Raw genomic sequence first — 15359 nt, 5'->3', positions numbered from 1 at the left:
GGAGATGTATGAATTGATAGATGTGCAATCAGGCATATTATTTTTGAACATCAAATAATGATTAGTCAGATTTTTCTCTAATAAATTTGGACAATACAAGTTGACTTTATGTCAGCTGAATGCATGAAAGTGACACTTTATTTCATATTATGAATTGACTGGGTTGAGTAATATAGCTTTGAAATTTGAATGACAACTAAATTTGGCACACTCCCAAGAACAAGTAGTAAACCTATTAAAGCTCACAGGAAATTACAGTAAAAAAAGTGCAGAAAGACGATATTAAAATGAAACAAATCACAATAAAGTCAGTCATACAGCACAGAAGCAAACTTCTCAGTCCACTATGTCCATGCCAATCAACAAACATGTCTCAGAAATGTGTTTGTTGTTCAATCCAGAATCATTATGACCTGCATGTGTTATTTTAATGTTAAATGAGAAGCCGCCTATATTGGAAGAAACATTCAGGCCTATGCATCCTATTGAACTTGAAACAAAGTTTCTCACAATAAAATTCCTTTTAGGCGGTCCTGAAGCAATTGATGATGCAAAAATTTGGGGCTGATCTCTAAATAGTACGGTGCGAATGTTCATGTTTTGAATAATTTTCCCTTGCATTCTGCTTAAGTGACTTTTATATAAACTTTACACTAAATAAAAATAAGCAAGCCCTCAACTGTTCACAGCTCCCTTTACTTACCATTATTGGCTGCAAGCATGTCAATCATGCGGCCTGGTGTGCAAACTATTATTTCTGCTCCTCGCTTTAATTCTGCAATCTGGATTATGAGATAAAAAAATTTTTTTTAAATGCAAAAGGATAAAAAAGTAATCTTAAATTACTCGAAGAAATTTGGACAATCATTCAAATTTTTAAACAATTACTCAATTACCCCCCCCCCCAAAATCCTAAATCTCATGAAGTAGTTTTCTGCAATAACTAGCTTTAAAAAAGACAACTGAATTATGATGCTGTTCAACATTTTAGAAAGCAGTTCCTGTAAATATTTGAGTATAATGCGAAAAATTTTGTACCGAAATTTGAGCCCAAAGTAGGGGGGTTGCATTATACACAAGGATATAATTTAAAAAGTTTTCTGCCAGGTTTAATGATAAGTAAGATTAACAGCAGCTGCCTACACTGCCATCGACTGGCGGGGGGGGGCACAGGGAGAGATGGCAGCACGAATCGGGCGGGCGAGGGGTGAGACGCCAGCGCGACTTGGGCGGGGGAGAGATGGTGGGTGGGGAGAGATATGCCAGCGCGAATCGGGTGGGCGAGGGGGGGTGAGATGGCAGCCTGACTCGAGCGGGGGTCATAATATACACGGGGGTAAAAAATTTTACCCTTTTCCCCTCAAAAATGGGGGGGGGGGGGTCACATTATACACGAAATGCATTATACATGAATATTTCCGGTATATGTCATCCTAAGCTAAACCAAATATTTATTGACAAAACAACATGATATAGTTAATACAAATTCCAATTTTAATATCATAGCAGAGTATTTAGCAATACTGCAGCAGAAATGTAGTTGATAAAAATGAACTGCCATTTGATTATACATTCAGATTCATAAATACAGCCATGGGACCAATTCACTGAATAACCCCGTTATGTCTTTGGAAAGTGGAAGGAAGCACCTGGAGGAAACCAATGCAGACACAGGAGAACGTACAAACTCCTTACAGTCAGCACCAGATTCAAACTTTAGTCACTGGTGCTGTTATAATGTTGTGTTAAACACTGACTATGGCACTCTATAATATTATGTATTGAACTTCTTGAAAACATTCGCACTGAATTCACTTGATCAAAACATATTAAGTATCTTGTTCAGGTGACCCCTTACACCTTCTTTTCTCAAGAGAAATAGAGTTAAGTCTATTCAACTTTTTCTGACAAGGTATACCCACATACTTTAGAATCATTATTGTAATTATACTTTGGGCCGTATTTCTATTATGTAAAACGTGACCAGAAACACGTACCCTAAAAATGGTCTACCTCTGGACTTCCCTACTTTTCAATTCTATTCCTCTAAAAATGAATGTTGGTGCCTGATTTGTTCTTTTTAAAAAAAATAATTTTACTAGACTGAGGCACAGCTGTAGTGAGTGCAGTATTTGTACTCTGTGATCTCCTTTTTATTTATTGTCTAGGCTCACTTGGAAGTTTCTAGTGACCTCACAATACTTTCTGCCCATGTGGTTCCTCATATATTGCTGCATTGAAAATCATTTAACAATTATATATGTTTGTTAATATTCCCTATCATACTCCCATTTTTGTTTCATTCAGGAATTCAAATATTGTATTTTTGATATGTGTTCCAACAGTAGTCAAATTATTCATTGTTTTCAAGAGAAAAGATTGATTACCTGTTCACTTATTCCAGTCCCACCATAAACACACACTACCCTTAGTCCGAGTGGTTTTGAGAACTTCTTGCACTCTTTGGTAATCTGAAGGGCTAATTCACGGGTTGGAGTCGAGATGAGTGCTAGAAAAGATAGTGTAATTTCAAAAATGTGTAAACACCTATTTATTGAAATTAAACAGTGATTGAAAATGAAAGATGATTAATTCCAATGCAAATCTTTCAAAATACTGACTTATTTTTTCATATTTATGTTTTCAATTTTTAATAACCACCTTTGAGAGCCTAAACGTTCATAACTCAGTGGCTTTTCCTGTTTTTATTTTAAACCAAATGTTTTGTATAACCCCTTCTCCCAAATAATTTTGGAGAATTAGGTTCTATGGCGCTTCAACCACATTCAGAGGTTCTGTGAGAACATTTAGTTGCTCATTTGATAAGTTTCATTAATTCTTAAAGCTAAATTCATTTTTATTCAACATTTTCTTCACTCTAGCTCAGCTTCAGGTAACAAGGCTTAAAACCAAGAAAGAGTGACTAATTTAACTGGAACAAAACAAGTTTTAAGTTGAAGATAAATGCCAAGGGCCTTTAGTTTGGGCAGATATAAAATAGTTACATAATTGTGTTTTTTGAGCAAAAGTTAATATCTAGGCCAAAGCTATATAACCACACACAGATTTTTTTTATTTTATTCGCAAGTAAAAGATTTATACTATTACATGTAATTTTAATTTCTAATGAAAAGACTGGAATCTTGCCAAAAGCATTGCAAGTTACGGCTATTTTTAAAACCATAAACAGAAAACCGGTTACCAATGAAACCTGCTTGCACATTGTCCTTGAAGGCAGTTACTACTTCCACAAAGAGTAAATTTTTAAATTATTCAGCAATAAGTAATGAAAGTCATGAAGCCAGCACACTGCACTTGCTCTAGCAATCTGTGTATGGGCACGCATTATATTGAGCATTGTATATTGAGCAATCTTTTTTGTTTTAATCATTCAGGAGCTGCATGCATTCCTTAATAATCCTATGCTTTGATAACTTCAAATTACAGCAAAATCAATTGAATCTCAATATGAATCAGTTTATCACACAGTTTTATAGGTTATGATGTCTGTTTACAGTACTATTCACTGTGAGCATGGAAAACCAAATATTTACCAACAGGACCTTCTGATTCTTCAAGTGGTCTCTGATCCATGATGTGTCGGAACATCGGTAAAAGAAAAGCAATAGTCTTTCCACTTCCAGTTTTGGCAATTCCAATTAAATCACGTCCACACATAATAGCGGGGATGGCCTGTGCTTGGATTGGAGTTGGCTTCTCATATGCTTGCCTAAAAAAAAAAATATATATATGTCCAATTGGTATTAGGAAGAGTAACCATGCTGATAAAATCATACCACCATTGTTTTAGGAAGTACTCACTTTTTCAATGAACCTAATATTTTCATAGAGATCCCACACTGTACCCACGATTTAATAGGTTTTGGACAACCTTTGCCACGTACTGCAATTCCCTCCAATTCCAATCTGTAGGTATTTACTTCTGTAAAGCAGCACAAAAGCTTGAAACAATAAGCATTCAAACAATGCATTAAATTTTTTTGTATTGAAGTTGGCTGGATGCTCTAAGCTTTTATTTAATCAAAGTGCAGCAACTAACTTAGCTCATTAGTATATTAAAGAAACAGGGAAAAAACTAAGCAAGACAGAGAAAAGTAGTATTAGATGCTTATCACAGCAGAGAAAACAATAAAATATTACAGAATTAATAGAATTGAGATGGGAGTATTCCTGAAAATGTCTTTCTCTGTTATCTTATTGCTTCAAAGTGTTTTGGGCATGTTCCTGATGACTCTGCGCGTATACTTATAAAGCTACATAATCATATCCTAGAGAGTGGCAGTCACTTTACAAAGAATAAAATTAAGTGTCCGATAAATAGCCATTCTACTAACTATAAGAGGTGAAGAAAAATTAATGTAATAATTTCACATCAGGCTATCAATTAAACAAGAAAAACATAATTGAAGCTCACAGGCGAGATATTATTAAATCTGCCTTACATTCACCCAATTACTTGGCCTCTACAATCGCCTGTGGCAACAAATTCCCCAGATTCACCACCCTCTGGCTAAAAAAATTCTCTGGTCTAAGTCTGAAACTTCAACCCTGAAGTTGTGCCCTGTTCTAGAATCTCCCAGTCCATGTCTTTCAACCCCCACCTCCAATTCTACTCTAAATTCCAACGAATACTCTTTTCAATCCTGGAATCATCCTTGCGAACCATCTCTGAATGCTCTCTAACGTCAGCACATTCTTTTGTCAATGAGGAACCCAAAACTGCTCAGAATCCTCCGTAATGTCTCTCCAGCACCTTATAAAGTTTCATTTTTCTCCCCATTTATAATCTGCCCATTTTTTTCTTCTACCAATGTGCGTGAACATGCACTTTCCGACATTGTATCTCGTTAGCCACTTCTCTGCCCATTCTCCTAAAACATTCAAGCTTCTCTGCTGTCTTTATTTCCTCATCATTACCTTCCCCTCCACCTATCTTTGTATCATCTGCAAATTTAACTACAAAGCTATTTATTCTGCAATCCAAATCATTAAAACAACAATAAAAATAAAGGACCCCAACATCGATCCCTGCAGAACACTTCTGTCAAATTCCTTCTGCTGTCTCACCACTTCCTCAACACTACCTGCTCCTCCACTTTCATATTATCTGCTAACTTGGAGACAAAGCTATTCACTCCAAAATATAAACCACTAATATACAACATAAAAAGCAGCCCCAAAACTGACTCCTGTGGAAAATCACTGGCAACCAACCAGAGTATGATCGGTTTTCTGACTTTCTACTTCCTGCCAATCAACCTTTGCTCTACCCACACTTGTATGTTTCCTGTTATACCATGGGCTTTTATCATGTTAAGTAACTTCATGTGTGGCACCTTGTCAAAGGGCATCAGAAAATCCTAATATACAACATTTGATTTGATCTCTTTTATCTAGCCTGCTTGTCACTTCTTCAAAGAATTCCACTAGGTTTGTCAACCAATATAAAGAATGCAGGCTTTGGCCTATCTTGTTATGTGCCTCAAAGTACTCAGCTACCTCATCCTTGACAATCAACTCCAATATCTTCCCAACTACTGATGTCAGGCTAACCGGTCTGTAATTTCCTTTCTGCTGCCTTCCTTCCTCTTGAATAGTGGGGTGACATTTGGAATTTTTCAGTCTTCCAGAGCTATGCCAGAATCTATTGATTCCTGAAATATTATTACCAATGCCTCCACAATCTCTATAGCTACTTCTTTCAAAACTCAAAGGTGTAATTCATCTCATAGGAATAAAACATGAAAGTCTGCAGATGCTCCGATTGTAGTAAAAACACACAGAAATGTGGGAGGATCTCAGCCAGTCTCGCAGCATCCATAGGAGACAAATACGTTTTTTTTTTACCCAGCCACTGCGCTCCAGGAAATTATTCCCATTTTCCTGGAAGGTATGCTATATAAAAAGCTTGGAACGGGAACGAGGGTGCCATTTCCGTTCTGACATTTTACCTCCTAGATGCCTAGTCATTTTCCCGGAATACCTGCACTCTAAACAGAACTGCAGGCATTCCGTGACCAAGGGGCTAATGAATACAGCTTAGCGATGATGCGTGATGATGTACTGCCGGTATGCTATCTAAACTCGTGGTCCAAAACATAGACTTGCAATTTTGGTTGTTCCTGTGAACGACCACTGCCGGAATGTCAGGAAACACTTCCTAATGGTAAAATCCCACGGAAAAAAACCCCATAAATTATATATTACTGATGTTTCAGGCCTGAATCCTTCTTCAGGGAATAAACAATGGACAGGAAGGCATCAGAATAAAATTGGCAGGAGGAGATCAGACCAACAAAAGGTGTTAATTGGATACAAGTTCAGGATAACTTCAACTTCAGGTATGAAGGGTGCTCACTTAGAACAAGGCATGTTGATATATTTAATCCCATGTCCACTGTTTTAGTTTCAACTCTGTAATAATTGGCATTTAATGTCACACTTGGAAAATCTTGATCAACATTTTCCAAGAAGGCCATTAAATTCCAATTATTACCAACATAAAGGAAATGAATGTGTATTAATGTAAATATTAGCAATGGAAAATATGACACAGTATTCCCTCAAGCTTAAATTCCATCCATCAGGAATGCAAGTACTAACCTTCTATAGACATTTTAGCAAGTTCAGGAACTTCAACATAAAAATTCTTCCTAAAGGGCTCATATTCTATTTTCCCATGATCCACAGGTTCCAGTAATTTTCTCTGTTTAGTCTGATATCCTGTTAATGCAGTCTGAAGATCAACTTCCTCCTCTTCTGAAGAATACTGTGCAATTTGAAAAGAAACACAAATGTGTACACAACTAGAAGAGCAGTTAAAATTTCAAGTTGCAAATAGAAAACAGATGTGCTTCCAGCAATCTTCCTCATTACCTCCATTGCATCCTGGTCATTCTCCATCAGCTCCCCTTTCTTTTTCTCCATTTCAGAATGTGGCTTTTTTGTAGTTACTACGGTCATGACTTTCATTACCGTTGCACCCGACTTCTGGCACCAAAACAAAACAAATTTGTTTTCCACAACACTGCTCATTTAACTAACTTAATTTTATGAGCTCAAGCATTAATATGCAAATTCCCTCCCTTGCGAAACAAGGAATAAATGTATCATTAGCACTTTAGAAATAATAGCTACTGTTATCTTCCATTTTCCTTTGTTTGAATGATGACATCACCCTGAGATTTTTCACTCTTTCGTCCATATCAAGCTGAAAATTCAAAATGTACCCGCAAGAACAAGAAAGCCAAAATTACAAATGTGGATTTAATTTCAATTAAAATTCATCTAGAATTTAACAAAAAAAATCTCGGAAAAGATGATCACAAAACTACTGAAAACCCCACCTAGCTCTCTAATATGCTTCAGGAAGAAGCCAATTTAACGCATTCCATATGATATCAAGAAGTTGCTGAGAGTACTGTATACGGCAAATGTATGCACACCTGCATCAAAACTCGTACACCTCGAGTTGAGATGGTCATTATGTTGGCATGTACCAAATAATGTGGAAAATTGCTCAGATATGATCGGTTAAGAAAGCAGGTAAAATCTAATCAAGCTAAGTGCTACCTTGTGAATTTCCCATTTAAAACAAAGCAACCTGTTCGATTAGTACGATAAGCACTTATTCTTAGCATACTGTCCACAAAATTCACTAATTACTTGCAAAGATATATTTTTAAAATTCATTCTTGGCAGACATTTATTACCATTTCCAATTGCACTTCAGGTGATGAGGAGCCACTTTCTCAAAACAACACAGTTCTTCTAGAGAAAATACTCCCAGATTGCTGCTAGGAAGTTCTAGGATTTATAATCACTGGCTGTGAGTGACATGCAATACATTTGGAACCTCCTAAATCTACCAACTCTCCCACCAGTGTAACCAAGGGCTTAACAGTATCCCATACAGGTTTCTGCCCCAAGTCCTGTATCATGTTCTATTGGTAACTATGGTTATTTCTTCATCATCACCATTTCATCATCCTGGAACTCTCCATCAAACAGAATTGAAAGAAGACGTTCAACAGAAGGAAGCCTGCATTTCACGGAAGTAGCTCACCAACACCTGCTCAAGAGCAGTTAAGAGAGTTGGGCAAAAAAACAAGCCACCCTTGCCCTAGACATTGGCAACCTGAACAACGAATGAATGAAAGAAAAAAAAATGCTGTTTTAGGCTTTTCGCACAGGCATTGGTGCCAAATTTCATGTGGTGTTCCAGACAAGATCTAATTTTGCACATGGTCTGAAAAGTGTTTCCAGTTGACAATAATTCAAGAAGACAGCTACATTTCTAAGGAATGAAAAGCAGCATCAACAGTGTTAAGTACTTTGCAGAGGGAAAGACTATAAACAAAAACCTACCTTCTCACTTCCTCCTTTTACACTTCCCATGTTAAATTTCTTCACTTCTTCCTTTATATCTTCCATGTATGCATCTAATGGGTCCAATTCTTCATTGTCATCATCTCCTTCTTCTTTCCTTTCACCTTCAATTATTTCATCTTCATCATCTGTTCAGATAAATAGTGGAAACTGACATCCAAATCACATTTTTTTTTAAAAACTAATGGCTAAATGAATTTTGCCAAGTGTTACGAAGGAGTGACTATCAAGAATAAACTTCAATACGAGCAGAGTTAAATTAAAGCTAAGGAAGGTAAACACAATGCTAGGTTCTTTCTTTCTGGTGTTTGGTTTAAATCCAGATCGTACCAAACAGAATTTAAAAAGGTCTTTCACTTATACTATTAGACCTGGACCTCGTTTGTCCACAATTATATTCAAATATTGCAATTAAGCAATGGTTCATATCATATTAATTTTTAAAAAATATATTCAAAAGTTGCAGCACAGACTGGCCTACGTATTCCCAAATGTCTTTTGGTTGTGGTGAACCACCTTTTTAAACCACCACATTTATTTGTATTTAAGGTAGTCTAACATGCTACACAATCATTTGTTCTCGTATTTTTGACACAGACGATGAAGTCATCAATGTGTTGACAAGTTATGACTGTGTTTCAGAGAGGACACTGAAGGAGTTAGTGCTCCCAAGCACATCTTGTGCTTTGATATGGAATAAGTTGCAAGTTTCGGCAGTTCATTTATTCACTGTGTTCCAATGAAGGAGAATGCAATTTTTCCACCTGCTGGGGTGATTAAGGAGTCCACTTATCTCTTCTTATTAATTGCCCCCTTGACACCTTTCCCTGATGCTGCAGGAAGAGCTACACTTGCAACAACACCTCCTCCTTCGCCACCATTTGGGGCCCCAAACAGTCCTTCCAAGTGAATCTGCAGGAATTATCCACTGCATCTGGTGCTCCTGTTGGCCTTCTGTACATCAGAGAGATTGGACACAGACTAGGACATCGCTTCGCTGAGCACCTTCACTCTGTCCACATCAATGACAGGGATCTCCCAGTGACTATTTCAATTTTTCCCCCCTCTCCCATGCTGACATATCTGTCCATGGCCTCATGTACTGTTAAACCAAGGCCACCCATAAATTGGAGGAGCAACATCTAATATTCCATCTGGGCACTCTCCAATCAGATGGTATTGACATCGATTTCTCCAGTTTCTGCTAGCCTACTCCTTGTTCTCCCTCTCTTCCCCATTCCTCTGTCTTTTTTTCCTTCAGTTCTGGTCCCCTTTCCTTCTCATTTCACAGAGCCATCCCCCTCCTCCTGTTTGCTGGTGTGCCCTCCCCTTCTTATCCAACCATTACCTCCAGCCAGTGGGACTGTGCTCCTCTCACTGCTCCTTTGCCCCCACATTTTGGTCATACCAGTTCAATTCGATTATCCAAAATCGGATTTTCCAAAATCCTAATTTATCCGAAAATTTTAAAAACAATTTGGATATACGAGAATATCAGAAACAAATCAGAAATCCTCAATTATCTAAAATTTTTTTATGGAGCCGAACTGACACGGGAAGTTGGCCTGCCAGCGGCAGCAGGGACCTCCAGCTCCAGGGAAGGAGCAGGAACCACAGCCTCCCAGCAGGAGCAGGGCTCAGTGGGGAGGTGTTGGTGATCAGCAGCCAGCATTTTTTTTTTGGTGCGATTTAAACATTCTTTTAATGCTTAAAAAGCCATTCCTTGTTGTTTGCTATATTTTAAACACTGTTACAAGTGATTTGCTGTTGTTACCAGGCAGTTTTTAAAAAACAACCAGATCTCCAAAACAAATTTTATCCGACATAGGCCCGGTCCCGACCATTTCAGATAATCAGAGTTTTTCAGTATGTACCTTGAAGGGTTCAAGCCTGACACCTTGGTTATTTATCTTATCTTTGCTATATAAAGTATACTGTTGAGTTTCTCCAACATTGTGTTTTAACTCAGTAATTATCTCGTTAATGTCCATTAGATCATATTGGGCATAAAATCATATGGCAAATAATCTATCAAAATTTTTTTACCATCATCATCCTCAAGACTCCATTTTTTGCCCTGTTTCATCTCTTCAAGTTCTCTCTTTATTTCACCAATATTTTCCACAACCTTTTTACGTTGTTCTTCCCTCCACTTTTCAACACGTTCTTTCCGTTTTCTCATTTCTTCCTCTAATTTGCTCTGTTCAAAATTCTGAGAAATTACAAGATTTTATAAATTAAATGTCATTATTCAGAAATTTCTCTGCTGTTGTCAATGGAGACATTAAGCCTTTATGGAAAATCAGATGCAAGGTGCTTCAGTTTTAAATGTAAATTACAATGAGTTAAAGGCATTATCAATGGGTATATAACCACAGCATTCTCAAAGCATATGTTATTTGATTGTGCAGATAATTTGTTTAATTGCTAAAATGTCATGCCACCTCAGGGAGTTGAAGACCTAGGAAGCATAGACTGGGTACAAAGAGTCAGCCACACAAGATTTAGAAGAATTTCTCTTTTCAGAGATTTGGGAATCTTTGAAATTTCTACCTCAAAAACTGCTTAATGCATGCCAATTACATTAAAGACTGAAGAGATATTTTAGGACTACATTGGAAATCAATAGTTAAGGGAACTGGACATAAAAGCTAAGGCCAAAGAACAATCAGCAACAATTGTATTTGGTTACAGAGCATTAATAACCTGCTACTGCCCATATTTCACAAGATATGCTTTGAGCAAAGCAGAACCACTCAACTGTGGAGAGCTATTTTGTGGCCAGTTCCAGCAAAATGAATAATCCAAGAAATAAGCTATTCCAACAGTGTGGGTCATGACACTCTCCACTGATGCTGTCTCTCTTGTGCTTATTGCACACTTCCATTACCTGCAACATTTTGTTTTGGTACTGAAAATTTCTAGTGGTTTTAATAAAGTAAACTCTTAACCAACTGCAAAACAGTAAGATAAACAGAAAATATTGTAAGTCTTTAGTAGTCTGGCAGCATCCAAGGAGAGAGAAAAAAAATAGATGAACATTTTAGGTTGATGATCTTTCATCACAAATTAGTGAAAAGCCATTGACCTGAACTGTTGCCTTCTCATGGATCCTCATCTTTTTCCAGCATTCTCGGTTTTTATTTACCAGGTTTCCAGCATCCATAACCATTTGCTTTTCGATTACTGTAAACTATAGCCATTTACTACTTCACTGTCTTTGCTTTGTGCAATTGATTATCACATTTCTTAACATTACACTGTGACTGCACTCCACAGGTAGATGAATTGGGTGAAAGGGGTTTGAGATACTCCTGTGTGATGAATGTTTTCCTTCAAATGATAGATTCTTTATTTCTACCTTCACTTACACTGACATCTTTGTCATCATCTTTCTCCTCCTTTTTCTTTTCCTTCACAGCCTCATTGGCAACTTCTACACGGTCTTTGGATTTTGATCTGTGAAAATATATAAAACATAATAACTTCAAGATGCACTGGGGTAACTCATGAAATGCTCATTTTCATCTTCTTCCATAGATGCTGTCTGTCTTAACTATTGATTTTTTTTCTGTTTATAGTTCAGATTTCAAAAAAATCATGTTTTGTTAAATGTTTTCATCAAGCCTTGAACAGGCAGAAACCTTCAACATCAATCAAAAGTAGCAGGTCAACTATAATAAACAATTACTATCCCAAATGGAACCAGGATACCCAGGACAGTTCTACATTAACTAAAGTGACTGAAAACCACTGTCTCTCACTGTCACTCACTCCAGTAGCATATTTTAGATTCCAAAAACCCTCTGGGTGAAAATGTTCTTCAAATCATCTGAACCTCTTACATCTTATTCAAACCTATGCTCTGTTGTTTTGGATACTTTCACTTGGAGAAAAGTTCCTTTCTACATATCCTATCTAACTGTTCATAATTTTTTTATACCTCTACGAGGTTCCTTTCAGTCTCCTCTAGGAGACTCACCTGCCTGGTCTAGCGTCATAACTAAAACACTTTCTTTGTACTCGAGCTGTGGCCAAAATAAAGTGTTTATAAAATTGTATTTTAAACATCCTGCTCATATGTTTTAATCCCTTCCTAATAAAGGAGAGCGTTTTCTTTTCTACTTTATCTACGTGTGGAGTCATCTTCAGAGAAATTTATGCTGAGATCCTTCTGATCCTCAATATACCTCAAGGCCTCATCATTCATTGTGTATATCCTAACCAGGTTAGCTCTCTAAAGTCACCAGGCTTCTTGAGATTAAATTCATCTGACAAATCTGCCCATTTTACCAATTGATCAACATTAATTTGGAGTCTACGACTATCCTTCTCGCTTTTAACAACACTTATTTTTATGTCATCTGCATATTTACTAGTAATATCATTTACACATTTCCAAGTCATTAAATGTGCTTAACAAACAGTAAAGGATGCTGAAATGTTACTACTGTTTACAGACCATCAATCACTAAACAACCTTCCACCATCACTATCTGTCTCCTATTACGAAAGCAATTTTACATTCAGTTTGCCAACTTGCTCTGGATCCCATGGACTCTAATCTTTTGGCTAGTCTTCCACACAAGTCCTTGTCAGAGGCCTTAATGACACCCCATACAGATACATCAATTTCACTGCCCTGATCAATATATTTTGTTACCTCAAATTAGGCAGACAGAATTCCCCCTAATAAAGCCATGCTGGCCATCTTCTATTAATTTCTGCCTTTCTAAGTGCAGATTAATCTTGACCCTCAGAACCCCCCCCCCCCCCCCCCCCCAGTATCCTCCCAGCCACTGATGTTAGCCTGTAATTCCTTGGCTAAATTCTCCTGAACTTGAATAAGGGTACCACATTGACTTCTCCTCTACCATAGTGGGCACAGCCTTAGCCAGATCTCATCTAATTCCCGCAACTCTACTCTCACTCCTCCTCTACCTGAACAGAGTAAGGATAGACTTGCTGGGTCCACAGCCTTCATTCTTCCAGCCTCTGTATTCAGTGGTTCACCCTTTGATATTTCTGTGAACTATGACAAGATTCTATCACTAGACACTTATTCCCCTTCCAACAATTTTCAGAATGGATCACCCCCTTTACAACTCCCTTGTTCACAATTCCAACCCTGTCTATCGCTCCCTTATAAGTGGAGATGCAATGCCTGCTCTTTCACCTCCTCCCTTCCCAACATCTGGTGATTCAAATAATCTATCCAAGTAAGGCAATGATTCACTAGCACTTCCAATTGGTGCACTGCATTCCTCTCTTTGGAGAAAAATAAATTGATTGATTGCTTTGACCCTGCAATCAGACCACAGTAGGCCACTGCTTTAATTCACCATCCCACTCCAACCTCCCAACCTGCAGTCTCATGCAATGTTATAAAAAGATGGAACTGTGTTATTATTAATCTGAAGGAAAATTATATCTATTTCTTGGAAAAGGCTTTCTGGGTGGACAGACACACACAATTACACAGAGAGAAGCCATTTTCCAAGATGCAACATCTGGAAAACAATAGAAATAACATTAGAATTGAATGGTTCATTCAATTGCTGGAACAATGGTATTGGATGAGATGGTATCTGTTCAAACAAGCTGGCTTTCCCTTCAAAGATCTATGTACACACAAAACCATCTTCAAAGATCTATCTACACACAAAGCCATCTGCTTGTGATCTGGGCAGACAACTCAGAAGCATTTGCTTGTTAATTTTTGGAAGAGAAGAACATCAAACAAAATCAGCAAAGGGATATATGTGATTAAAGACATTTCACAAAGACATCTTTAATATTACAGTAAGAAACATCTGAGGTCAGGAAATGCTGTAACGTCTAGTGAGAGAGGTACTGCTCTTATTGTATTCCCTTTACCATGGGAGATATACAAATCAGTGGCAACGAAGAGCCACTTCAGCTCTCTCTGAAAAGAACACTGTTTCACCATATCCATTTTTACATGGCCAATTCATGTAACCTTTGCTGGGATTTGTGAAATCATCGTGGAAGGAAACACAAGTTCTGAAGCCTCCATGCAAGAGAGGGAAATCATTCGTTTGAAGAAACAATTCTCCAAAAACAAACCTACAAGAATACGTGAGTTTGACAACTTATGAACAGCAGTAAAGACTTTGAGTTTCAACACAAAAGCTTTCTAAGACCAAAATAATCTCTTCAGAATTATGTCTAAATTGTAATGGTTTGGGTTTTGCTACACATTTCACAAACACATATACATTTGCGCATAGTGGGGTTAAGTTAGAGTTAAGTAAGAAGAGTTATTAATGAAAATTATTGTTTTGAAGATATCATTGTCTTGGTGAATTTCTACTGCTGCTGGTCTAGGTTCAAATTGGGGGTTCTTCTCAGATTTGACCATTTGATTGATTAATTTTTGATTTGTTTGGTTACGTTTCTTTTTGAAAGCCAATTAAAAGGCTTGTGTGTGTGGAATCAACAGCAATGGATATAAAGAGGTTTTTGGTATTGCCAATCTTTGCAGATTGGAAGGGGGTGAATTGCTTATCACTCAAGAGTTGGAACAGAATTAGTCGGAGTTATGTCGAGATAGTATGGAAATACAATAAATGTTAGATTGTGGTGGGTCACCACTGTAGCGAGTGATGAAGTAACAAAGAACACAAGATATGCTATGAGCTGATGAGCTGACTGGTTCAATAGCATTCTTACAGTCATTTAAATATCAGAAATTTGCATGCTCCCCACATCATGTGACTCCTGGGAATGACATAGCTCCCAGAAGCCTTAGCATCATTATCCCCTAGGAACTCCCGGGCCCACGGAGACCCACGACTCGAAGCTCTGGTGAGGTAAGTTGAGGAGTTGACACCCCAATCCTGTTATCATGAGTAGCAGTGGTCGATGGGCACCCCCTGTGCTGGGGGCATGCCACCAATACTGGCTGGTCTAGGTCCACATGTCCCAGC

The 15359-nt window shown here is 37.7% G+C and overlaps 1 protein-coding gene across 3 annotated transcripts in view; it reads right to left on the bottom strand.

Annotated features, from left to right (window-relative positions):
- The window catches only part of ddx46 (DEAD (Asp-Glu-Ala-Asp) box polypeptide 46), a 53936-nt gene that overhangs the window by 21191 nt on the left and 17386 nt on the right, over positions 1-15359 (bottom strand). For 2 of the 3 annotated variants that reach the window (XM_069898405.1, XM_069898407.1), the window contains 9 exons: positions 11781-11868; positions 10456-10621; positions 8389-8537; positions 6898-7011; positions 6625-6790; positions 3823-3943; positions 3555-3730; positions 2388-2509; positions 704-782 (listed from right to left, as the gene is read on the bottom strand). In XM_069898405.1, coding sequence (XP_069754506.1) covers positions 704-782; positions 2388-2509; positions 3555-3730; positions 3823-3943; positions 6625-6790; positions 6898-7011; positions 8389-8537; positions 10456-10621; positions 11781-11868 — 1181 coding nt within the window. The remainder of the gene's footprint in view (positions 1-703; positions 783-2387; positions 2510-3554; positions 3731-3822; positions 3944-6624; positions 6791-6897; positions 7012-8388; positions 8538-10455; positions 10622-11780; positions 11869-15359) is intronic. The other variant, XM_069898406.1, reaches the window with a different exon arrangement.

Source organism: Narcine bancroftii, chromosome 9 (assembly GCF_036971445.1).
Source record: "Narcine bancroftii isolate sNarBan1 chromosome 9, sNarBan1.hap1, whole genome shotgun sequence".
Lineage (NCBI taxonomy): Eukaryota > Metazoa > Chordata > Chondrichthyes > Torpediniformes > Narcinidae > Narcine > Narcine bancroftii.
Note: the sequence above shows the minus strand (reverse complement) of the source record. Positions and strands in the feature narration are given on the sequence as shown.